The sequence below is a fragment of the Alligator sinensis genome, unplaced genomic scaffold (genome assembly GCF_000455745.1).
Source record: "Alligator sinensis unplaced genomic scaffold, ASM45574v1 scaffold181_1, whole genome shotgun sequence".
Classification (NCBI taxonomy): Eukaryota; Metazoa; Chordata; order Crocodylia; family Alligatoridae; genus Alligator; species Alligator sinensis.
In genome coordinates this window covers 644,279-671,178 of record NW_005842022.1, presented here as the reverse complement: position 1 = coordinate 671,178, position 26,900 = coordinate 644,279, and the positions used below count along the sequence as shown (strand labels likewise).

General features: G+C 40.6%; 1 protein-coding gene across 11 annotated transcripts in view; it reads left to right on the top strand.

The window, feature by feature from the left end:
* SLC4A7 (solute carrier family 4 member 7) overlaps positions 1–26,429 on the top strand; it is a 106,545-nt gene extending 80,116 nt beyond the window's left edge. For 6 of the 11 annotated variants that reach the window (XM_025202368.1, XM_014519262.2, XM_025202367.1 and 3 more), the window contains 10 exons: positions 3,080–3,241; positions 5,282–5,395; positions 5,984–6,145; positions 6,433–6,684; positions 10,248–10,316; positions 10,847–11,020; positions 12,293–12,424; positions 14,204–14,304; positions 19,000–19,107; positions 21,980–26,429. In XM_025202368.1, coding sequence (XP_025058153.1) covers positions 3,080–3,241; positions 5,282–5,395; positions 5,984–6,145; positions 6,433–6,684; positions 10,248–10,316; positions 10,847–11,020; positions 12,293–12,424; positions 14,204–14,304; positions 19,000–19,107; positions 21,980–22,061 — 1,356 coding nt within the window. In that variant the 3' untranslated portion in view covers positions 22,062–26,429. Of the gene's footprint in view, positions 1–3,079; positions 3,242–5,281; positions 5,396–5,983; positions 6,146–6,432; positions 6,685–10,247; positions 10,317–10,846; positions 11,021–12,292; positions 12,425–14,203; positions 14,305–14,553; positions 14,606–18,999; positions 19,108–21,979 lie in introns of all 11 variants that reach the window. The other 5 variants (XM_025202372.1, XM_025202373.1, XR_003093715.1 and 2 more) reach the window with 4 other exon arrangements.
* Positions 26,430–26,900: the final 471 nt, after the last annotated feature.

Sequence of the window (26,900 nt, the reverse complement as noted above, 5' to 3'; positions counted from 1 at the left end):
GGCGCACGGGGGTCCCCTGCACGCTGTGCTGTGGACTTGGAAGTGGACCAGAAGTACTTCTGGTCTGTTGCCAAGCACGTGAGGGAACCCCCCTGGACTCCCATGGGATGGTCCATCCACCCCACCATCTCGGTGTTCACAAGCCACGCCTGGTACCTCGAGGTACGTAGAAAAAAGAGAGAAAGCTGTATCTATGGCTAAATCTTCAAATCTCTCCAAATCAAATTGGACGCTTCCAATTTGATTCAGAGAGATTAATGGGTTTCCTGATTCGATTCAGATTTGGAGATTTGGTCGCCAAATTGGGCCGAATCTTCTCCGAATCGAATCAGTGACCGTAGCTTTGCACACCCTATTTAGTCTAGAGAAGAGAAGACTGAGAGGAGACTTAATAGCAGTTTTCAACTACCTGAAGTGGGGTTTGAAAGAGGATGGAACTAATCTTTTCTCTGTGGTAGGAGATGACAGAACAAGGAACAACAGTCTCAAGTTGCAGCAAGGAAAGTTTAGGTTGGGTCTTAGAAAGAATTTTCTTATTAGGAGGATAGTAAAACACTGGAACAGGTTACCCAGAGAGGTGGTGGAAGCTCCATCTTTGGAGGTTTTCAAAACCCAGCTAGACAAAGCTTTGGCTGGGATGATCTAGTTGGGGCTGGTCCTGCTTTGAGCAGGGGGTTGGACTACTGGACCTCCTGAGGTCTCTTCCAAACCTAACTTCCTATGATTCTATGATTGTGTGTATGTGTATTTATACTGTCACACCAGCTTAACATTTTAAGCAATTGCCTATAACCTCCCCCAATAATTCTATATTTTCTCATCTGAAATCAATTTCTTCTTAATTCTGGCCAAATTCTTCTACTATAATGCCACCCAACAGCACATATCCAAGTTAAAATCTGTAGGGGGTGTGTGCCTGTGTGTAGATTTTTAACTTGCAGTTCCCCCCGAGGCAGACGCAGGCTGTGGTCCTATGCAGCCAGGGAAGGGGTTTAAACCTCCTTCCTCCCTACCTCAGCCTGCAAGCCCCTGGCCATCCCCCCAGTAGGGAATGGGGGACAGAAGCCTGGCAGGGGCTGCCCCCCTATGCAGATTAGGGCTGGGGTCCTATGGGGGCCTAGGAGGGGGTTTAAACCCCCCTCCCCCCTGCCTTCGAGTGCTGGCCCTGGGTTGAGTGCTGGCCCTGGGTTGGGGTCTGGCCAGGTGCCCTGCTCTTTGCTTGAGCTGGGGGGCAAAAGCCTGGCAGGGGCTGCCTTCCATCAGACCCAAGCTGTGGTCTCATGTGGGTTTGGGAGGCAGTTTAAACTCCCCCTCTCCCTACCTCAGTGTGCAAGACCTGGGTCAGGGTGCGCCCCCTCCCCCCCTTCACTCGAGGAGGTGAGGGGGCAAAAGCCTGGCATGAACTGCCCCCATCTCAGCAGGGAGCAGGGGGGCAAAGGCCTGGCAGGGACTGTCACATCCCTGCACTAGGCAGATCTTGGCTGGGTTCCTCTGCGGGCCAGGGAGGGCAGCTTAAAACCCCCTTGCTCCTGGCCTCAGCATGCTGGGGCTTGGCCATGCCCCCTCTGCTTGAACAGGGAAGTTGGGAAAGCCTTGGAGTGCTTCTCTCCTTCCTTCCCTTTGGCAGTGGCTGGGAGGTGTGCTCTAGCACCCCTCAGCTTCTGGCCTGTGCCACTGCAGGCATGTGGCTGCAGTTGCGGAATCAGAAGTGAATGTCTGTTCACATGCTTATTAGTTCAATCTATGCATGTTAGTCAAAACTACAAAGATTGAATTGATTCAGCCTCTGGCTTTTTGACTGTCTGTACTTAACCATGGTAACAATTCTGACCAATGGACAAGTGAAATCCACAAATCTGTAAAACAAAATATGGGAAACTTTCCAGGTCAGCAGACCAAGCCCAAAATTTGACATTGCTCATAAACAAGCCAGTTTAAATTTCCTGTTTCTCACTTGTTTATTTGGAAAGTGTGGAATATTCCTTCAGTTGAAATACTTGAATTGTGTATAGGCTGACAACCAGTTTGTCTTGCTCTTGTCTTGTTTTCTTAGGCTTCTGTTGCATGTTACATATATTAGGCAATGAACTGGTTAATTGTATAATAAATTTAGACTAGCCAAATATCCAAAGTAGTTACCAATGCGTAGCTCTAAGAAGAGCCTACCAGCTACAAAATTAGTGCTTGAAAATGTGTAACAACTCCATAGCTGGTTTCTATCCAGCTTTAATTTGAACTTGTAACAAGGTCTTTACAGTTTCTCTGTATCCACCTGTTGTCTTGTCATATGCGGAGTGTAGTAAGCTTTTTTTTTCAGGCTTTTATCTCTTTGTAAAGGGTCCATTTTGACACTACTGGGATTCTCTCTAAGACTATAACAGTAATGCTACTACTAATAATTGGGATTTAATTTTTTCACTCAAGTTTGTTATTCATAGGCAGATTTTTTCTTTTTCCCTGGCTTACATGGAGAGATCCTCGCCTCTCAAAAATCAGCTTTAACTTGCTATTTAATTCAACAGTATTTCTTCTAAAACAATACAGTTTAAAAAACAAACAAAACAGCTTTCCAGTGATAAAAAAAATCTTAAAGTTTTGTAGGAAGAATTTAAAGTAGAGAAGAATCTCTAAGATGGTAAATATAAGCCTTAGAATAAAGAAATGGGGAAAATGGAGAGAGAATTTAAGTGAGGGAGCCCATTTCAAGGTCTTCTGGAAAGATGATTTTGCATGAAATTACTTGCCATACTGGGGTTGAGCCTGCAGAATCTTCCATGATGATGACATCATTTTGAAAAATAGGACAGAAATAAGTTGACTGTGTTAATGGAATGCTTTCTGTTTATGAGAACACCTTTTTGTACACAGGTTTTGGAAATATTTAAAATTCAAGTTTTGTTGCTGAAACTAAGGGGGTATATAGTCAAATCACAATTACTTAAAGCTTTTAGTATGGGAGTGCCTTTTCAGAGCAGGTCTTTTTCCTGGATGAGTTTAAGTGAGAGGGCAGAAGATAAATTGATTATTTGAATGCATGTATTTTAAACAATTTAACTAATTTTATTGTCTTGTTTTGCAGGAATGTAAGGCGTTTAAGGGTGCATTTCTTGGATCAGCTTGTGGTCATCAGGGCCCATATATTCCAGATGTTCTGTTTTGGTCTGTCATATTATTCTTTACAACATTTTTCCTCTCCTCTTTTCTCAAGCAGTTCAAGACCAAACGCTATTTTCCTACCAAGGTAATTGGGGTATAGCCACAGCTTGTTTTGTAACGAGTTTTCTTGCTCGCGGATAAACTGGATTTTCTTGCATGCCACAGGTTCCCAAATAAAACATACACCTTATCTTTGCAAGGCAAAGCATAGCCAGAGACCAGCTCGCTCCCCCTCAGTCAGTTCACTGGTTGCTCCAAGTAAAAGTTAGTGTTAATCCTTTCACTGTCACTATTGAATTAGCAGTAGTTTTTAGCTGGACAACCAAAAGCTGCTGCCATTCAGCAGTGGCAGAGAGAAGGTTAACACTGCACACTGCCACTGCTGCTTGTTAGCTGGAGAGAAGTGATAGCCATTACAGCACAGTGCTTACATGTTTCTATTCCAGCAAAGAAAAATTCAGCTTCCCCACTTGACATACCCCAATTTTGAAGGGCTTATTTTTTGAGGCAGGAAAAATGTTTGTGGTGTGTGAGTAAATGTGGTAACCTACTCACATGCCTCTTTTGCTTTGTGATGTAATTTAAGAAGAGTTTTGCTTTTTTCTATGTCAAACATTATCATAGTACTTTGCTTGATTTTGGTCAGGAGAAGAGAGAAATTAGTGTTGAAAATTTTCAGAATTTTTTTTTAAATTAAAAAAAAAATTGAAGTGGAGGGTTCTGATGATGGTTAAACAGGTATAATCTCAAGGGCTTTTAACAGTCAGTGAACTACCTCTGATTTTTGTAGTCACAGTAATGAATAGGCTAAGTATTCAAAGGTGTAATTAGGCCTATGGATCTGTACTGGTGTTACCAAGTGATAACATTGTTAATTTTCCTCACTTAATATAAATAAAAGAGATATCACTAACTTTTAATGTCAGAGGTCTGTGAGCACTTATTTAACATTTTTATCAAATTCATTTTCCACGACCTGAAACTGTTACACTGATATCCATCAATCAGCTGATTACAAAGTGTGTGCATGGAGATTTTACTGAGCAGTTCTGCAACTTTATATCCAGGAACTTCCTTTAAAATCACAATGACAGTATAGCATTTAGAAATAATTAAGGGGGGAGGATGAACAGTGCCTCATAGAGAAGAGACCAGAAGGATTAGCTAATTGATAGTTGATTAGTTCTGCAGTTCTGCTGTATTAGGGAGTCATCCTTTGGGGTAGCCTCTGCAGTGTATTGCAAACTGGGAAACTTATTGCTACTTGTGTAAACATCTTGCAGAATATCATGGCCATTTTTTTCTGGTGAAGTTGCTCAATATCATGCATAAAAATCAACTATTCTTGGTATGCAATATTTGAGAGAGGACTGGAAGTTAGTTGCAAATTAGATGCTTCTTCTATGTGACCATTCTCTTGTGTATTGAAGTGGGGCACAAATCCAATTGGGATGCTGTTTTTGAGGGACTGGCCCTAATTACTAATGGAACCAGAATACTCCTAACGGCCTGGAAGGAATTTGTTTCCCTCAGCAGATTATGTTGAATGGGATTTATTGAAAATGTTTCAGTTGCATTAGTGTGGAGAGTCAGCATACAATTTGTGCTATTTAGTGCAAGGAGATACTGGACTGAGAGATCCTGGACCTGCTTGCTTTTGAGTTGGAAGTAGTGTAGGTGAATTAGTGTGGTGTTATGGACCTCTGCTGTTCAGGGTCTATCGCATGTTTCAGCATGATGTGGCTTTGTCATGTAAGCACATCTCCTATAGAAGTGATTCCCAGTGGGTGTGCCAAGGCACACTAGTGTGGTGTGCAAAAAGGGCAGGATTGGGCCAACAGACCAGTGAGCCAAGAGTGGTTTTAATCCAGAAAAGAAGTGTTCAGTGTTCCCCAGATATCAGAAGTATAAGAAACATTGTTCTATGGTAACCCATGTCATTGGTTTCAAGCTTACAAGTCACTTTAAGGGAGAAGAAATGTGGAGTGTCAGTAATGGGCCTTAGGATTTCTGATGAACCAGATCACATTTTATATTAACAATTTTTTAAACTCCATTTGAATTTGCAGAAGTTATTGAATATGGCAATGGGAATAGTTGATATAATGTACTTTCTTCCTTATAGGTGCGCTCTACAATCAGTGACTTCGCTGTGTTTCTAACCATTATGATCATGGTTCTGATCGACTACCTTGTTGGAGTTCCGTCTCCTAAGCTGCTTGTCCCTGAGAAGTTTGAAGTAAGAAATAAAAAGTGTCTCTTCCTTTTTAAAGCATATAAATGATCATCAGTCTTAAAGATAATGGAGTGGTGAACAAGTATATAGTTGAATATGGAAGGAGCAAGTGTTTTTTGACTTTCAATAGGAATGCAGCTTAAATCAACTTTTTTCCATGCTTTCTCTTGGCTTCCTTCTACTTTTTAATAATCTACACTTCTGCTTTTGGTCTATTTACCTGAAGGAGATGGTTTTTAACGGAAATCCTTGTTGCTTTTGTTGGAAAGCACAGGTCTTTTAGGAGCGGTATCTGGAAGCTAAAGAGAATGGAATGACTTTTTAATTTTGTCTGTGTTAAGTTTTCACACAAACCATGCTTTTGTGCATCTTAAAGCTTATAATGTTGTATGTATGGTAGTCAAATACATCACTCCTTCAGTCCTAGCCATTTTGGAACTTGAACATTGTTTTGTTTTAAATTATATGAAAGCAAAAGCCTTATCAATCTAATTTTTTATTATTATGGAAAGCATTTATGGCAATAAAACCGTCTTTTTTGTTGACCACCTTCAATCCCACTACTCATGGCTTTGTGTGTTTTTTTTCCAGCCCACTTCAAAAGACAGGGGATGGTTCATAGATCCTCTGGGAAATAATCCTTGGTGGACACTACTGGTAGCTGCTGTTCCTGCTTTACTCTGTACAATTCTCATTTTCATGGATCAACAGATCACAGCAGTAATCATAAACAGAAAGGAGCATAAGTTGAAAGTAAGTTTACTTGTATTCATTTTCTAATGTAATATAAATTAATTTGTGGACACAAGTTAAAATTAGTGCAAATAAAATGTGTTCTTTGTTTTCAAAATTAGGGTAAGGTCTACAAAACAAAATTAAGCTGAAACTGTTAGCACTCTTAGAAACCTCTAGATAATAGCTTATTTCTCTCTTGTTGTTTGTTGCTAAATTATGGGCTAGTGAATATTGCAGCACAAAGTAAAAGATCCTAAAAGATGTTCAGTTTTGTAGAAAATGTCTTTCTTTGCTTGACTTTACAGAAAGGCTGTGGCTATCACCTTGATCTGCTTGTGGTTGGTGTTATGCTGGGGATATGTTCCCTCATGGGCTTGCCTTGGTTTGTGGCTGCAACTGTCCTGTCTATAAGTCATGTCAACAGCCTAAAAGTCGAATCTGAGTGCTCTGCCCCAGGAGAGCAACCAAAGTTCTTGGGAATCCGGGAGCAACGAGTAACGGGGCTCATGATTTTTGTTTTGATGGGCTTATCAGTGTTCATGACCTCTGTATTAAAGGTAAGATTATATTGTTCCAAAACATACACCTTTATTTTCATATCACAATTTAGTGTTTGATCATTTCAGCAAGTTCGTAATGGTAATAAGACAGCTACATTTAATTTAGAAGAATCTTTTTAAAAGCATCCATGAAGATTTGGAAAGGAGGAAGAGTGGGAAGAAACAGCACCTTCAAGAGTCTGATCTGTTTATAATTAATAAAAATTCTGCAGGTCAGGTTAGGGTCTGTTTGTTCCAGATTTTTCCCCGGGTGACTTCAATGGGTTTTCATAGATGTGAACTGGTTGAAAATGGTTGGTAATGCACAAAACTGAGTACAATTGATCTCTTTTTCTCTTAACTGTATTTGCTCTTCAGCACTGAAAGAAGTAAAAACTTGTCACTAAAGGGTGCAGACGGAAGTGACAGTTTTCACCTGATCTGGCCACGCACCAGTTTATAGCTGTGACCAAAAACAAGTGCACTGCTGCAGACAGTTTAAAAAATGGCTGATAGGGTGAAAATGTGACCCCCCCACCCCCCTCCCCATTGCATGAGGTATTAGATAGACATTTCAAAATGTAGTGTCTTTTGTAACTTGTCTGCGAGATCCCAGCCTGTAGCTGTTTTCAGAATGGGAGGGGAGGAGGGAGCGGAGAGAGTTCAGTCTGGGGGGTTTTCAGTGCTTCCTGGAGGATGCGGAGGGTGTATTGGAGCCCCCGCAAGGTCCAGTTCACCCCACCCCACCCTTCAGCACCAGCTGGGGAGCCCCAAGAATGAGCTTCTTTTGCTCCCCTCCCCCCTCTCCCATTCTGAAAATAGGAGCGCTGGCAGAGAGCCCTGGCCTTTGCTATGGGAATCGGGCTCTCAGCTGGCAGCTAAGATTCCCCTTCCACCTAGAACCAACAGTGAATTTCTGTTTGGTCTGGGGTAACACTGTAACTCGGAATGCTTTGAAAAACTTGTCCAGAGTTATATCTGGGAGCCGCACTTCTGTCTGCACCCAAAAATGGAAACGCATGTTTGGGTATATGATGAATTGTAATACCTAGCTCTTATATAATGCTTTTCAGTTCTTGACCTTAAACACTTTCAAGTATCATCACTTTGAAAACAGAGGAAACAGAGCTGTTAAAATGCCATTTTAAAACAGTAACCTTTTAAATACTTTAATCCATGAAAGTTTGACCGTATACACGTTATAAAAAATAATGTTCTTAAACTAATAAATGGGAAACTTAGGATAGATTGAAGAAATATCCAGACTCAGCCCACTGAAAATAGAAAGGTCATTCAAAAGTCAATGAGAGTGCTTTAAAACAGTACCTCTGGAAATGTACTAACTGGTTATTTATTGTTCTAATGGGTGGAGTGCAGTAATATAAAGATGCAGACAATTGAAGTCTGACCTATAAAGTTCCTTTCACATTTAACATCTGATTCAATTGTTTAGCTTCCTTGAGGCCTATTACAGATGGAAATCACATAATAGATGGCTATTTCTTTTGTGGCATACCACTTATTGAAAAATTGAAAAAGTTGAAAAATTGAAAAAGTTCTCTTTTCGCTTTTGCTTTCCCCTCCTCAGTGAGACACCTGTGCTCTTAGGCTGTCGTGCTCTTATTCTGTATCTCTGCACATATTACTTGTCAATTTATTCATGCATGATTGAACTTTCTCTTCTGCTGTTTTCAACACCAGCATTGTTGAAATTGGTGCAACTTGGCAAGTTGCATTAAGGACTTTGGTTTAAGCTTAATGGAAAGAGGGTGGTGATAGTGAGAATCTTGTCCATTTGTTCAAGCATAGTTGCAATGTGTTACAACTTTTCCACTTTAATCAGTAGTTAGAGTGCACAGCCAGTCTTGCCTTTACATAACGGTAAGTCCTTTTTTTTTAGTGTTGAATGGTATGGGAAAGACCTGGTCCAAGGCCTGTTGAAGTCAGGGGAAAGACCCCAATCAACTTGAGTAGATTTAAAAAAAAAAAACTAATCCCTTTTGTCAAGGTAACCCTGAACAGTTTGCAGAACTGGATGGTTCAGTAATAGTAATAGTCTTTTATTTTTATTGACTTCAATGTAGTCGATAATGACCAGAATTAAAGCTCATGAAATGTAGTAGACTGTATACAACTTTCCCCCAAAAATCAGCTCTCCAAAATTGGGGTGCCTGTCTTTAAGCAGGGAAGCTGATTTTCTTTGCCAGAACTTCACTGCATGTAGGCATAGAAGCATGAGTGACTGGTGCCTCCTGAATCTGGGGGGGCACCCACAGAAGCCGCTGACAGTGGTGGCCCTGTCAGGGGGGGGGAACCAGCCCTACCGACAGCATCAGTGTCAGTCATCAGGGGGAGCACTGGCCCCATCAGGATGGGCATGTGCACCCCCTACCAGTTGCCTATGCACAGAAGGACAAAGATGAGTGACTGGAGACAGTTTGAGTGGCCGTGAAAGGGTTTAACTTGGTTATTGTACTGAGCTGCCTTCCTGTTCCTGGAAGACACTGAGAAGCTGACAGCACCATCATGAAAAAGCTTGCTCTAGCCCATGACTCTGGAAACCTCTCTTCCCTATATTCTGCCTTCCAAAAACATGGTACATGTCTTATTTGGGGGGGGGCGTGGTATGTGAGAAAATGTAGTATTACGGAAAATGCTTTTGGTAGTCTTGATCCATTGGTGGTCTCGGAACAATCGGAGATGTATCCTCTGGCATCTCTAAACCAGTGATGGTGGGTGCCAGGGAGGGTAATGACCAGAAGGTATTACCTAGATATATGTTCAGTGCTCTTCTGCTGAAATGGGGGTTGGATACGTATAGCTTGCAGGCTGGATCTGGCCTGTGAAGAGTCTGGATCTGCCTACAGCAGCTCAGGGAATTGGTAAAACACGCCAGCCACAGCAGCAGAGGTGCAGTCCCTAGGATCCTATTGCCTGTCACATTCAGTTTATGTTCTCTGCTGCACCAGAGCAGGCAACCCCAGGGTCCTAGGGCCTGCCTTTTTCTAGGAATTTCCTTCACTGTATCTTCTGATTGCTAGGGAGGTGCTGGGGTGCCTTCTACAGTGGGGACTGGATTACAAACAGTGGCCTGTGGTGGCAAAATGTTTCCAACCCAGGCTGTAAAGTATCCACTCCTGCCACTGTCCAGAGATAGGCTAGTAGGCTAGACCATTGATTGGACTCAGTATGGCACTTAGGTGGTTCTTTTCCAAGTCTTAGTAAACAGTTAGATAAATGAACACAATTTTGGCACTAACTAACATCCTTGTAGGAGTCTGCAATGGAATAGACAAACAGAGTGAGTTACTTTTCTAATCCTAGTTGTGGCCTCACTAGAACATAAGTGAAACATAGTGACAGGCTTGGTTTATGCTCTCCTGCTTCCTGGTGCTGTAGTTATCCTCTAGAAAAATAAGGAACCTCAATCTCGATGTTATTCTGAGGTCAAAAAAATAATTCTGATTCTTCCCTACCCACTTTTGTTAACTTGGACAACTATATTTTATCATGTTTGGGTTTTTTTTTTTAAATAAATGCAAGCCTCAACTATTGATTTGACAGTCATATTTTTTCCCCAGTTTATTCCAATGCCGGTTTTGTATGGCGTCTTTCTTTATATGGGAGTATCTTCACTAAAGGGCATCCAGGTAAGGTCTAGTTTTGTTGAATAAGTGAATATTTTTGGAGGGTGTTTTCTATTTGCTAAGGCTACTTTAAAAAATGCATTTTTTTTTCCTGGAATAATCTTTCTAGGAACGTAATAGTTCAGATGCTTAAGATAAAATAAAAAATATAATTATCTGAACTCAGTTGCTTTGCATCAAATGGGGGGGGAGGGAGTAACATACAGTACCTCTCTTATTCATGTGAGTCACATTACAGTATATCATCAGAATAAGAAGTTAGAAACATGTACCCAGTTTGGCACATGTTCTTCCTGTAGGCATTTGAACACTAAAATCCTAAAATAATGTCAATAAATGTGGATAGCCATGTTTTTAAAATCAAAAAGTAGTGACTCAAAATGAATTAAAACTACTTTATTTATTTATTTATTTATTTATTTATTTACATTTATAGCCTGTAAAATTAGGTGTTTTTCAGTGGGCTTGGTATCTACTTAGTTTTTTTTTGGAAAATTCCATTAGTTGAAGGTTAATCTTCTTCTTCCATACAGTTTTTTGACCGTATAAAATTGTTTGGAATGCCTGCCAAACATCAACCGGATTTGATTTATCTGCGTTATGTGCCACTTTGGAAGGTCCATATCTTCACAGTTGTTCAGCTCACCTGTCTGATTCTTTTATGGGTGATCAAAGCTTCTGCAGCTGCTGTTGTTTTCCCCATGATGGTAAGTTGTCTGGCTTAATACCTTCATTTTCTAAAAAAAATTATATCATATAGAATATTTAAGGCACGGGTACTCAACTCCTGGCCCATGAAGCTATGGCATCCAGCCCTGGGGAGTCCCCACATATCAGGAAATTTGTTGACAGGGAAGTAGTGGCAATTACTACAGCCACCTCTCCCATGCTGCCAGATTCCTAAGTCCTGTGCAGCCAGGTCAGGGCCAGTTCACACCCCCTTTCTCTTGTGCAGCCACATTGAGGCTGAACCACATCCCCTCTTCCTCCCCACCCCCTGCATCTGGATTGGGAGCTGAGTCATGCCCCTTCTCCCTGTTCAGCTGGATTGGGGGCCAAGCCATGCTACCTTCTTCACAGACTGCCCATCCTGCTCATAAGGCAAAAAGGTTGAACACCACTGATTTTAAGGGTTTATTTATAGAGGGTAAGAAAATTTTTTAGTAAAAATGTTTCACTTTGGAAAACATTTTATTTTTCTTGAAAATAAGCAACAGGCTAAGTTGAATCACTGTAAATGTGATAGAAGTCTTGAGTTTTTTATACGCTTTGGCTGCATATACCTGTTCAAATGAACTGGGAGAGATTTCCTAGGTTTGTTGTCCTGGTAGAAAAACTTACCTGGCAATGCCTGAACAGATATTCAAAAACTACACCACTAAAGAGCAGAGAGCTTGTAGTGCTGATGCTGCACAGCCAGGGGACCCACCCTGAACACATCAGTATGTTCTGCAGGCTCCTTCAGTCTCCCTAGAGACCATTGTCAGTGGTCGGCACGAGGCAGCCCTGGATTTGCTGACCCAGACTGCTTGGTGTCAGCCTGACTGCCTGCAGCATAATGTGTGATTGTGAAGGGGGTGTATTCTGCTCCCTCCTTGGTGGGACTGTGTTGTTTGCTGGACTCTGCTGCTCCAGATGGGGAGCACCCTGGGATGCTGAAAAATTGTGCTGTGGTTTCTGTTGGAAGATACTTGGTCTCCCAGGAGAAACTTACAGGAAAGTGATTTAACTCTGGTTGTTTTCTGGGATAAAAAGCCTGAACATCTGTACACTTGAGGCCTCCTCTGGGAGAGCAGCATCTTTCCCAGGACAAACTGAAAGTTTGTATGTGTCCTTAGTTTGTGTGGTCTAGCTGTTCTTCCTGTTGTGAAAGGGGAGAAAAAAATTGTCCTTGGTTAAAGAAACTTAATATTTGGAAATGACCTTATATTTTTGTATATCAATATTTATTTAAGGGTTCAATTTCTTTTTCCATTAAGGTTTTAGCACTAGTGTTCATTCGCAAACTCATGGACTTGTGTTTTACGAAACGAGAGCTTAGTTGGCTTGATGATCTTATGCCAGAAAGTAAGAAGAAGAAAGAAGATGATAAAAAGAAAAAGGAAAAAGAAGTAAGTTTTTAAAAAAAAAAAAAAAGTCAAAACTAAATTAAATGAAAATTTCCTGAGTTAATTGCAACAGATAGATATCAAATTCTCATTAGCTTATAAATTGGCAGGAGCACTAGCATGGATTTTTAAGTTAGCATTTAATTTTTTTAAACATCAAAGGTAATTAACATCTGAAATTCTCTACCTGAGGTGTTAGTATAAGAACTGATATTTCTAGGACTCAAGGGGAGAAAGGGATAATTATTTAAACTCTATTCGTAATGGGTTATGATTCAGTAAGCATGTCAAACTTAGTGCCAGAAGTAACTTTCCCCATCGAATATTAATAGCTTTGGGACTCTTGCTGTTCCCTAGATCAAGGGTAGCAATTTATGACACAGGTGCCACAAGTGGCACAGGCAACCTCTGTGTTGCACGTAATAGACTGGGCAGAGGACAGGCAGATAAATGACAGGTTGGTGCAGGGAGCAAAGAACAGCATCAGATCAAGCAGGGAGGACAGGCAGCATAAAGCTGAACAGGAGGGTCTGGTAAGGGAGTGGGATCAGAGTGCCACTTGGGGAGGGTGCAGGGCTAATTTGTGGCACATCTGCCAAAAAAAGTTGGCAGCTTATGCTGTAAACAAAGAACAAAATCCTGTCCCTGCAATTAGTAGAAAAATACATTGCCTTTGGGGCTGAGATTTCACCCAGCATATGTTTTTGCTGATGTTAAAGTAGTTCATTTTACTGAATTTGCCTGTGTAACTTTTTTCTTTCTCAAAGTTTCAGCTAAACTTACCCTTTGATGTTCAGTTCCCCAACATATGTTTCTATCAGGTGCTACACTGTCCTGCCTTCTGCCTAACTTCAGACGAATATGGCTAACTACCTCTCTGGGCCCCTCTGCACATGCGGGTAAAGGTGCAGTGGGATCTAATGCATGATCCACACAATTGCACCTCCTTTACACATGCATGGCAGGAGATGCGATTGTAGGATCACACATTAGTTGCCATTGCATCTGATCACCAGTGCAGGGGGAGCTTTGGGATAGTGATCACAATCTCAGGCTCCTCCTGCACCGGCTCCCACAGCTGAGAGCCCAGCAGCCACTGCGGGCTGCAGGGTTTGCAGCAGGGGCAGTGCTGAGAATGCTGCCCCCGCAACAAGCCTCATCAGCTGTGGGGTTTACAGCAAGGAGAACGCTGCCCTTCAGTGGACAAAGCTCACAGCAGGCACAGTATTCTCCCTGTGAGCCTTGCAGCTTATGAGGCTTACAGGGGGGGTCAGTGCCAGGAACACTGCTGCCACTGTGAGTCTTGTCAGCTGGGAACTCCTCAGTTGATGAGATGGATTCAATAATTTCATTAGTCCTGTCAGTTCTCGGTTCAGGTTTTCCTGCAGCATCCAATAAGGGAGGCACTTGCTAGTTGATTGGGCTCCCAGCCATAGAGGGGCACTTAGCCATATGTTCAGTTAATGACGTGATTAGAACAAGCAGCAAAGTTAGTACACAGTTTTGTTTTGTTTTTTTTGGAATAATTTTGTAGCTTATTGCTTGCTTTATCATGCCATTAAATGGTTGAACGTGTAACTGGGTCAGAGCTTAAGGCATGATTTGATTAACTGGTTAAGTGTAACATAGAGGGAGACTGTTTCAAATACATAATTAAATTCTTTTTTAAATTAAAAAAAAATCAAGAATGCCTGCTGCTGCTCTCCATCTCTGTGGCTTCAATCAGTTTGCTCTTTTTTTCTGTTTGAGTAATTTTATGAATTTTGTGCATGTGATTCTCAGGAAGCAGAGCAAATGCTTCACGCAGGGGACAGTGAAAGTATGCACCTTCCATATGGAGGAGGAAATATCTTAACGATTCCTGTAAAGCCCATGAAATACAGGTATGATGCAACTCCATTCAGCATTTCTACTTCTTGCTTTAATATAAATAGAAATAATTCTGTTATTTGATGAAAGAACAAGTTTAACATAAATTTTGTGATGCAGCTAGCTGTGGGGGGCCAAATAAGAACTGGTGTGTGCTTTCATGCTATAGAGGGGTGGATAGATGGGGGTAGGAGGGTGTGTGTGTCTTGTGCGTGTGTGTTAATTACATCTTAATCATTCATTCACATGACCATCTTGAACAGATCAGATGACTCAGTTTCGACCAGCTGTTCACAGGGTGAAGAAGCTGTTTTGGTTAGTTTTCAGAGTGCTTGTGTGTTGCTGTGCATGGCTAATGGTAGGAAACACTGGGTACTAGCATCAGTTGAGCCATATGTTTACCAGCCACTTTGAGTAACAAAATTGAAGTCTAACACTGTCTTTTGCATATTTTATATGTGGAAAAATATGTACGCAAGAGAAATAGTTGTAAGACCATTAAACCAGAGCCATTACAATTAAAAAAAAAAAAAAAAAAAAAAAGTATTCTTAATAGTTTGCTTGAAGCACAATTTATTTAAATCTTGACTAAAAGAAATACCATTTATCCCTTGTTTGCAATTCTCTTGTTGTATGTAGTTTCCTTCATAAGGATGAGCAATTTTGTAGAGCTACAATGCAGATTTTCTTCCTGTTCCCAGGAAATATTACATTGCATTTTATATTGAAAAAGGAAGTTTAATCTAATAGCTCACTTAGGGTATAGACAGCTAACAGATTACACCAAGGCAAAAATGGATAGGGATTTAATATACATCAGTTGCTTCGTGATAATTTGGTGCATCTGCTCTTACCCTGTGATAATTGAAAGCTTAACTGTGGTAGCTTAGCCCTAAATAAGAATGGAGCAAGGCTCACTTGTAACTTACTTATTTATAGCCTTAGCCAAAACTACATGAATATCTGTTTAGGGAGAACAAGACACCCATGTCCTCCATTGCTATACTATCTAAAACAATTCCACTGACAATTTCTTGACATAACAGCTGTTTACTGAAACCAGACACTTTCAATCTGATACCTTTCCTCTTCCCTTACAAGGAAATCTCTTGAGCCAAGTTTTCTGCTTTTCTTGGCTAATGTCAGCAGCAACTAATGAAGTGCTGGAATTTGTCACTGTCAGAAATACCTTGCAATACAGGAGGAAGATTATTTTTCTATATGCACCTGAATTAATAGAGAAGGACTGGACCAGGTTTTTCAGTGTTTGCAAGCAGCAAGCACACCTGGGAATTGTCGGGGCATAGGTGCATCTCCACTTTTACATTTTAGCATTGCTGGGTTACAAATTCATCTCCCAGTGCAATGAAGACCATCTTTAGGTCAACTCTGATTTGAATTATGAGATGGTGCCCCGAAGTAGTCATTTGCTAACTTGGGATTTCCTCACTGCCCTCCACCATCATAATCATTATCAGAAACCTCAGCTCCTGCTTTATCAGATGAAAGATAATCATCAAGGCCATGTCCCCATGAGCAGAGGTGTGCAGTTGCCATGGGGAGGAAAAAGCAGCAACACAAATTTATGCCATTGCTTTTTGCCCCAGCGCACGGGTTTAGTGCAGGGAAAAATGGTCTCAGTGGGGTAGGGGAGGCTGGGGCCAGCACCTGGGCTAGCCCTAGCAGCCTTACCTGAGGTCCGGGGGGCCTCCTGGGGCTGCAGCAGCAGTAATCTGGGTGTGCAGAGCCTGGCTCTGGCCAACCAGGTTCTGGTTTCAGACAGTGCATGCTGCTACCACGTGCACAGTCCTCCTCTTATTATTTTTTTTTTTCTGTGCATTTTTTTTGGGGTTTTTTTGATCCTGGGACTTCCCGGTAATTAATTTTGGCTCTGCACTGCAAATATACAGTAGGGAGAACCAAATCACATGCACAAGGGTGCATTTTGTGGTGTCTCAAGCCTTTGTGCCACAAAATGCGCTCATGTAGCCATGGCCAAAGAGGCTCGAAATCTGGTTCAGTATAGTGCTTTTTGTTTTTTTTTAATTAAACTGGGTGCGTCTACACAAGATGCTTTAGACTAATCTAATGTGCAAGTAAAGCATTGCCATCTATACTTGTGTGGCACTTACTGTGCATTAAATTAGTCTAATGCACCCTTTGCTAGTGCTAACACAGATGAGTACTATAAAACAGCGTATTAGCTTAATGCACCATAGTGCCTGTGTAGATGCTGACTGAGCAGTTTGCTCAGCAGCTGCTGAGCTCTGGAGAGCAGGGGGAGCTGTCCTGGAGCGTGGGACACCTCCCAGCATCACAGGGCTTGGGATCACAGCATGGCTTGGCAGCACTGGCTTAGCCTCTGGGCCTCAGGATTGCTCTGCCTCCCAAGGGACTCAGCTGGAGGGAGGGCAGTGACAAGCTGGGATGCCCCAGCCCATGCCCTGGCTTCTGCCCAGTGCTGGGGTGGGGTGGGGGGGGAGCAGGAGCTGAGCAGCATAGGACCTGGGGGAATCTACATCTGCCAGTTGGCCAAGTATGGGGCATCTGTGGGTGTCATGCCATACTAATACCTGTCAGTCTGGTGTATCTTTCTCGTGGCTCTGATTTGCACCAGCACCGTTGCAGATGGGTTTGGGAGTTGCTGGAGAGGGCTTTGTCTTGATCCCTCCCGAGGCTGGGAGCGTGGAGCTGGGCTGGATTGGGGGGGACTGGGGTAGCTCGACCTAGTGCACAAGTCCTGGCTTCCAGGGTGGGGAAGGCTCCATGATACAGAGGAGCCACTTGGAGTGCCCTGTCTCAGCCATGAGGGCAGGGGCCAGAGCTGTCTAGGGGCACAGCACAGTGGGGATGCTTCCCCTGAGGAGGAGTGGACAGGTGAAGCAGCCCCATGACTTGCAGCTGCTCTCACTGGTCCTGTACTAGCCAGGTCTGCTCGTTCAGCTGGTGCAGGGCTGGATTGGACTTGGGCAACTAGAAGGGGTGATTTCTCACAGACCTGGCTGAACAGAGAGCTTCAAGTAGTTCCTCCGTAGTACAGAGCCCACAGCCTTCCCCCTACCCCTTGGGAGCCAGGGCTTGTGCCTGAGCTACCCTTTTCCTCCCTCTCCCACAGCTTGGCCTGGCTCCAGAATCCTAGCCTTGAGGACTGAAGCGAAGCTGTTCTCCAGCAACTCCCAAGCCCTATCCACAATGGTGCTGGTGCAATCAGAACCTCAAGAAAGATGTGGGGGGCTAGCAGGTCACTGCATGGAAAAGCACAGCACCCCCAGATGCCCTATTCTCCTCTGCCAGCAAGGAGAGACAAATCCCTCTGATTCCAGCACTACTTGGGTCCTGCCTCCCCTGGCACTGACTGGGAGCTGGGGCATGGGCTGGGGTTCCCATCTTGTTGCTGCTCTCCCTCTAGCCGAGTGCCTTGGGAGTCAGAGCGACTCTGAGGTGCAGAGACCCCGAGCCAGTGCTGCTGAGCCGGGTTGTGATCCCCAGCTCTGCACCTCTGGGAACTGTCTCTGCTCTAGGATAGGTCCCTGCTCCCCAGAGCCCAGGCCTGACCCCTGTGCCACTGCTAGCTCCTAGTGGGCATACATTCAGATGCATGTACGGGCACAGTTTAATGCACCTAAATTTTCTGTGCAGAAAATTCAGGCTCATCTAATTGCATTTGTAGATGTGCTCACTAAAAATGTTAATGCAATAGAAGGATTGTCTTACCAAGCTGAGTACCCATGTTAGGCATAAATGTTCTATTCACTGTTTTCCATACAAAAAAGGTAAAGATATGTTTTCAAATTTTCTGTTAGAAAGACTGCTTGACTTCCACAAGGTGCAAACCAATGGAACACCTTATAGTTCAGAGTAGTAGGTTTGAGAGATTGCTGAACTATACATAGAATGGACTGCAAAGTGCAAGCTAGTAGAGGTTTAGGCCTGGTGGACTCCAATCATTCTTTGAAAAGGACTACATTTTTGGTGGAGAAATGGACTAGATTTAGGGGACAGAGTGGCAAAGGCAGCAGTGGCTGGACCAAGATGCTTAAGGCTTTATGCCTTTAAACATCATATAGCCTTGGCCAAAACTGAATGAATATCCACTTAGGGTCAACAAGGCACCCATGTCGTTCATCTTTATGAGTGTCCAAATGGAAAAAAATAGGTTTCTGCAACTCACCTTTCAATAAAGATCTCCTCATTTCATATCCTGGATCAGCAGAACAACTTAAATTTACAATCTATTTCTAGGTTGTGGGATCTTACAACTTCAGTCTTAAAACATTTAATAGATGCAGTTGTTTCTTTACATATTCTTATCAGATTATTTCCTGGGAACAGATTAGCATAATTATGAACTTCTAAAGAAATCAGCCACTTATAAAGCAGAAGGCTTACTTCGTTTTTTAATATTTAAACAAAAAAAAATTGCTTTAAAAGAGACGATTACAGGATAAGATAATTGAAAAATGAGGTATTTAATCTGTATTGCACAGTGGCATTTTAGTTGAAAGATGGCTTTAGGCTGCTTGGATGGTGGAAAACCACCAGTGATTAGGAGTTTTAAATTACTGTTTAATTGCATTGTGTGGAGTAAATTTGACTCAATGTCATTTGTGGCTGTGTAAGAAAGCACTGCTGATATAAATCTTGTGCTCCAAATTTTAATGCTCTTGCAAAGTATTGAGTACTAACCAAAAAGTATATTTGTTCTTTAGCACTGATCCCTCAATTGTAAACATATCAGATGAAATGGCCAAAACTGCACAGTGGAAGGCCCTTGCCATGAATACTGAGAATGCCAAAGTAACCAGAGCTAACCTGAGGTAGCTATAATTACTCACTTGCACATTTTCTAACTGCAGCTTCATGTTTAGCAGCTGGTGGCTATAATGATTTGTTTTCTAGAATGTATTTTAATACCTTGAATATGCATGACAGTATTTGTTTTGAAATCTTGGGTTCAGGGGACACTTGACATCTGACATCCACCTCTTTGGTGACCTTCAACAAGAAGCTACACAACAACCAGTCTGAGTGCCTATAAGGGATCCTTTCGGTTACAATATTGAAATATAGTCCTAATCTGAAAAAACTTAAAATTTGTTTACTGTATAATGGCTTTCAAAGACCACTTGGGCAAAAGCTTCAAGGCCTTTTCTGAAGCTATCAGTGAAGACATTGGCCAGAACCCAGCTCCTGTTAGCTCCTCTGAATGTGTGTATGTGGCAGGCTGTCTCTTAGGGAGAAAAATATCCCAGGATTTCCCCATTGCTGAGTAATGATGCAAAATCCCATGCATCCTAGAATTACCTTTTTTTATAAGAAATTATGGAAATGGGCTAAGGATCAGAATCCTTTGAATGCAGCACCTCTTAGAACATTTGATTTCAAGAACACATACAATATGAAATTACACTACCTGAACCAGGATTCTATCATCAAGTCCATCTGGATCTAGACATTACAATTGGCTTCTACCGATCCTAGAAAGTCTCAGAAGAAGCCCTTCTGGAATCTAGACTGGTGTGATTGGTAAGCTGCTCTGAGGCACCTAACAGAGCAGTCTGGCCAAAGACACCAGAGATTCAACACATTCCAAGTATGGGAAACTGAGAGAGAATTTGGAGCAGTCTTATAAGTGTTGAGCCTCAATGATTCCTTGTGAGATTTTTTTTTCTTATTGCTTCAGGTTAGGTTTCCCCCTGTACTGGATAGATGAACTCTTGGTGCCATAGCAAAAACGCTTCTCCATTTATATGGCACTGGTTTCATATTCATGGGTTCCATAACTACTTCTGTAATCCTGTGGGCTCAGTGGTCTAGTGAAACCACCTAGTTTAGTTTGGCTCTACTGCCTCTCTCCCATCCCTGAACTGAGTAACTTGACTCTTTGTGTAGGTGTGGTAACAAAAGCAAAGCCTTACCACCAGAAAAAACACCTCTGAACAAGGAAAAGGTTCCTGTAAGAGTCCCTTTGTCTCCACTTGGCATCAGCAGTTCTGTCTGACATTGAGCTCACATAAACAGATTAAATACACTCTCTTTCCTGTTCACCTCTATCCTAGGGGAGGCTATATTAATACCTGCCTTCTCTCTGAATGATGCTAGAACTTGTTGAATTTATGGGTGCATCCAGATGAGCATGGACAATCTGGTTCCCGTGCACAAGTAGCAACGGCGCACATTGCTCCGCAGCTACTTATCCCTGGGGAACACCCATGCCATGTGTGCTTTGGCACATGGCAAGTTACCCCGGGGTGGTAGTGGAGTCTGGGGCCAGCACAGTGCTGGCCCCAGCATCTTTACATGGGGACCTTGTAGGGCTGTAGCAATACTGCTGTGTGGAGTCTGATTGGCAGCTGCAATGCAGGTGGCTTGGCTCCACTTTTCAGCAGTGCGTGCTACATAAGTGTACACTGCTCGTTTTTTTTCCCCCACAGGTTTTTTTGATCCCTGGATATCCTATGGAACACATCTGCAGGGGTCAAAAAAATCCATGAGGGGAAAAAAGCTGGAGCAGCACACACACAGGCAGCGCACGCTTTTAGTGCGGAGAACACCAGACTGTGTGGTACATAGTGCTGCAGACATGTTTGTGGTGCCACATACTGCATGGCGTTGGGCTCTTTTTGACGCACCCATGGTGGGTAGGTGGCTACAGCTGTTTGGTTGTTTGTTTGTTTTATATGCTGTCCTTCTCCTCCTCCTTTTCCCCCCTTAAAAAAAAACAAACCCCAAACAGACCACAGTATAATTTTAAGTATCTTTATCTTAAATTAGTATGGCTATATGGAGGACTCGACTCAGATTTCCTCCCCCCTCTTTTAGGCTTGTTGTATGTGTTTGTGGGTTTTGTTTGGCTTTCCTGAACTTCATTGGAGCTTTCGAATCCTTGCTTTTACCCATTCAGATTTTAGTAAGGAAATAGCTCACTGTGCTTCATTGAAGTTCAAAACAGTAAAACTAAAGTTGTTTTTTTCCATCGTGTTGGCTGTTGCTCTTGGGGAAGTAATGCTTATATACAAATGACATGAAGCATAATTAGTACGAAGAATAACTTCCAACTTCAGAAACCCTGGAACAAATATTAAAATGAAGTATCCCCCAAGTTAACGAAAATTAAATTAGACTGGGGGGGACCAAGCTGTGTCTCGTATGCCATAAGTGGCACAGGCAGCCTCTGTGTGTGGTACTTGGCAGATTGGGGAGGGAACAGGCAAGCATGCTGGTAGATAGGGCAGGGAGCAGAAAGTAGAGTATCAGATCAGTTAAGGGAAAGGGATCAGCGTGCCTCTCAAGGAGGGTATGGGCTAATTTGTGGCACACCTGACAAAAAGGTTGGCCTTCACTGATTTAGATTACGTTAGTTTGTGTCTGTTTTTATAATATGGATATTTAACTGGCCACATCCTGTCTTTTCTTAAAAGGGATGTCACTGGAAGGTTAATAAAAATGTTATAATTACAGAATTGGAATGCATCAGAGGCATATAAGATTTGACTTGGAAACCAGCAAGCTGTAACTTTATTTTATTTTTTCAGGCTTGTCCTGGGTATGTGAGATATTTTATGCATCCTTATTATAAATGCATCCATATTATAAATGCATCAAATTTTGGCATGTAAACCTTGAAAATTTTGGCTTAATTATTTGTTGACTTTTCAGGCCGTTAACCTACATTTTTGTTTTCAACAGCCCTGAGAAACCAGAAAGTGTGCAAATAAACATGGAAGGTTCATCAGGAATGAAGTATGTGGATGCCGAAACATCACTGTAGAATCAAACCAAGGGGAATTATGTACCTGTGTATTTGTATATGTATATATCAGTGTAGAATATCATATAATTGAAATGTGATTTCCATGTTTCTTTAGGAAATATCATACATTTGATTCTACAGCTGTTAGCACTGTAGAAATTATCTTTGTATAATGAGATTTTTCATATGAGAAAGATGAGTGGTGATTTACACTTAAAATATTTATTTTATTGGAAATTTTATTTTCATTTTTAAATAGGAATATTGATTGAAATGAATACATATTCTTTTCGGTAATCAATGCATAAAGTCAGGTCAGTTTATGCTGATAATTTCTGGTCCACATTTCTTTAGAATTTTGTAATACCTCTGTATTTATAACTTGTACTAATTTTGTTTTTAGTGTAGGCAGTGACTTGGGTTTTTGCAGGGGTAAAACACAAGTTTATCTGGTTTGTAGAACAAATGTTAATGTGCCGTTACATCAACTGCCACGTGTTGACTTTTCTCTGGTACATGTTGATGTTTATTTGTTTTTCCTGAATTCTGTCATTCATATTCATGGAAGTGGCCTTTTAACTATAAATCAGTAGGTGATTGTCCTTTAAAAAAGAAATTACATCTTTTCATTCTGTTTCTCATTCCCCTTCACCTCCACCTTTTAAAATCTATTCTTAATATTCCCTTATTAATCAATAGCAATCAAGGTGCTGTAGGTTTAATCCCATACCAGTATTGCCATTTCTGGAAAATCCATGTTTAAACCATGTAAAGTGGACTTCTAAACACATTTGGTTTGGTTGATGACAATGTATATCTACTGTTTTATAGCATAATCTAAAACTCTTTTGAAATTTGTTTTCTTCTCCCTTTGCATGCATATACTTTCCATTGACCCTAGTGGAAGGACCCACATGCTCAGAGAGAGAATATGTTAGAGAATCTTGAAAGCATTTCACGTTCCCATCAGAATGTCTTTTTCTTGCTTAACTTTTTAATTAGAGAGTACTTGACAAAATTAGGAACAATCGGTTATAATTCTGAAATGGGTTGATAATCAGTATTATTCTATGGATTACAAATGACTTTGGGTTTTGTGTTTACAGTTCTGATCCTTTCCATTGTAAAGGGCATATTTGATAGCATACTAACTTTAATTTAAAAAAAAAAAAAAAAAGGTTTTATTTATTTTAATTGGTATGAATCTTAAATGCTGTAAAACAAATTTAAATAAGTAAATATTCATTTAATAATGAGAAGGCATTAGTTATTGTATTGGTACTTTCAAGCTTTGATGCATGCTGGTATCTGAGTGAATAGTATGATTTTACTAACGTTCAAGATCTTGACTATTTGCCTGCTATTTATTTTCTTTGTTGATATCTGTTGCCTTACTTTTCATTTCCCAAAATGAGCTCTCTGAAGTCTGAGCTGCTAACAGCATATTCTGGGTCAATAACAATAGCTTCAAATATAAATGATATTTAAAGTAAGTTGGTGTTATGTGAGCTAATTCTATTTCTGAGGAAGTGTAATGAGTTTTTACCTTTCACTTTATGGTAAAGCTCATTAACTTCAAAGAGAGCAAAGTTAGGCCAAGGCTAAGCACTTTTGAAGAGGACACTGAAAGTGGAACTCAGTGCTGACCCACCAGCTGTTTTGGAAAGAAGATAACATTACAACAAAAATAAAACAATTGTTAGGTATGGGTGGAAATACTGAAAGTGGCATTAAAGTTAAACTTGAACTGTAATCATACTATGGTAAAATTGGTGCTGCTGTAGGTTAGGCTGTATTTCAGGAAAAATAAGTTTTTGAAAGTAAATAGTAGTACAGAACAGTATGAGGAATACTATGTAAACTGACAGTAACAATGACTGAAGTCTGAATAAGAAATAAGATCTGACTAATACAGAGTTGGGAAAGTTGTGGATGTTTTCCGTGGGCATTTGAATAGTTTGTGCCTTACTTGAGCAGGTGCTCCTTCCAAAAAAACCAAATGAAAACAAAACCCCAGACTAAACAACATCTGGCTGAAACTAAATATCTGAATTGCTGTGGGTTTTCTCTTCAAAAATTTCCTCCACTCTTGCAAAGAGTGAAGTACAAGTCTGTAAGATAGGTGTTTATCATTAGGTAACCTCTTTGCTTATGAAGGAAAAAAAGAATACTTCTGGCAGTTTACATAGCAGTTTCCACAATGCTTTTTTACTTACTGGTCTTCCTTTACCATCTGATTCTTCCATACTGACAGCTGCATAATATTTCCAGACACCCAAACTGATGATAGATTTTGACATGTTTAACCCTTTGATGCCAGAGTTTAGGGTTCCATGACATTAAGCATTTTAAAACTGGCTTCTAGTGCCAAAGGGTTAATGTTTTGGCCACTTATACAGAAAGTGAATATTTTTCTATTTAAGGGTGTTTTTTAACCTCTTAATCACAGTATTCCTTTGACTGTTTAATTATGTAAATGTTAATCGGTGCCAGAAATGCCATGACTTGTGAAGCAGTTTACATTGACCTTATGTTTCAATGTTTTGGTTAATAACACTTCTTTTAACTACTTCATTAGAATAGGACCCTGATATTAAGTGCATAAAGCCCCAGTGGCAACTTGCATTTAAGTAATTTTCTGCTTATTTTGTTTTATATAAGTGTTTTCTTCTCTGCTTTAAAAAAAAATCATGCATAGTATTAAAGCAAAACAGTGAAGGATGCAGTTTACTGTGTGTAGGTATAAATGTTGCCTTAATAGGTGTTAACGAGCATTGATAATTACGGTGCGCTGATTTACCTTTGGGGTGAAACCTAAGAAAATTAAGTCAATATATTTCTCATTCCAACAGTAGAATACAATAAACAACCCTGCACTTTTTTAGATGCCTCTTGCCAGGGATGGAGTTAGTGCTACTGTGTATCTGGCTGCAGAGCCACCTCAGGAAGTCCCTCTTTTGGTCCTTTTTTAATTTATTTATAAAGATGTATGTTTACGTAAAATAAGGTTCTTAATTTTGACCACTCAATTTAAATATCACCTGAAAGGTTTAATTTACAAAGCAGTGTCACTACTTTTAAGTATATTCCTTTACAAAAACTCATCCTTTTAATATTTTTTCCTATACATATGTTTATTTCTGTTTACGTGTCCATGTTTATGACATTGCCCTCATTTTAATTTGCAGCTGTTACATATGAATATTAAATGAAAAATCCAAAAACAGATTGCCAAATTTATCGCAACAAAATCTGTAGGGAAGAATTTGATACGCTAGTGGGTTTTTTCCCCCCAGCCAGTTACTCTGATTTTTATTTTCTTATTTAACCTTTCCCGTTATTTTAATTTACTTCACATACATCTATCTATATACAATAGTTTTATACCTTGTGCCCTTTGCAAAGGCAGGTTCAAAGTGCTGTAAAATATAACTGTATCAAATGTGTAATGTAACAGAGCCTGCACAATTTTAGAGGGTGTGTATTGTATATAAGTTCTGTAAATGTACAAAATAATTTAATTGGTTCATACTGTTTTAAGTTCACAGATTTAGGTTTTGTAGGCCATAACACCATGTATTGATTCTAATTTCCTCTTATTTCATGATTAATAATGTTTTAGTCATCTAGGTCGCATCAATTTTTATAGGACAGTACAAATTGTGTGAGAAAGTGTTTTCTGTTTATACCAACAATAATTTATTTTATAGAGAATATACTTAGGACTAAAAGCCCACAGCTTTGACTCTATGTAAAAGTAGTGCTCTAAATACAAAAACATTTCCTAGTGATTTTTAAAAAAAAGATGAATCAATTTTATTATGTAACTTTTTAGCAAAATTGTCAACTATAGGAAAAGCTTTTAGTTGGTATTTATAGTAACCTAACTTTTCCTTCCATATTAAATTTAGTACATATTGGCATTGATTTGGGATAATGTGTTTGAATATCAGGGTTTTTTTTAAACGATGACACATTGATAAGAGAAGACATGTCATTTTGTAACTTTTTCCTTTACCTTCCTGATGCATTGTCCTTGTGCAAGCATGTCTTCCGATTTTGTTAAGCATATTTAAACTGAACAAAAAACAATTTGTTTTAATATTCGTTATCAAATATCACTGGAGATGCAACACTCACAGTCCAGTTTTTTTATGACTGCTTTTCTAATTACAACAGTGATGTTTTGTTGTTTTATAATATAATCCAAAACTAGTTCTATATTATTCCAATGTAGAAACAATACTGAGTTTATCTAAAGGAACATTATTCTCTGACATGTCTCATGCAAAAGATCCTCCAGCCTTTGTAATTTGTTTTAATTACCAGTAGAATAAATTTCTTTTTGTAATGTTTCAAAAAGTTGACAAAAGCAATAAAAATCTACTGAACTATATTGCATTCTTTTAATCTTTGCTTCCATGTCACCATGTAGCCTTTCTTACAGGTAGAAATAGTTGTGGCACAGGTAGACTTGTCTCACACGGACCACAGACTTGAGAGCTCATCTCTTGCACCTGCAACACTTGCAGCAATATGTAACTTTTTGCAAAGAGAGATGTTTTTGCTAATCACAACCGGGTTGTGTGTTGCAGGGGAAAGTGCCAGAATGTCCATGTGGTTTAATGAAGAAAGTTGCTTTTCACTCTTGTACATGATCATACACACGTGCATCCAAGTGTGTGCGGATAGGCAGGGGAACGTTACAGAAACGTAGGGAACATCTCTGCGGCCCCACTAATAGCGTTAGCCCCTTTAGGAGCCCTGAGATGGATCAACCAGGAGGCAAGGCGGGGGGTGGGGGGTCGCCTTACACGCTGACTGGTTCAGAGAGGCAGGAACTGGCACCGGCGGAAG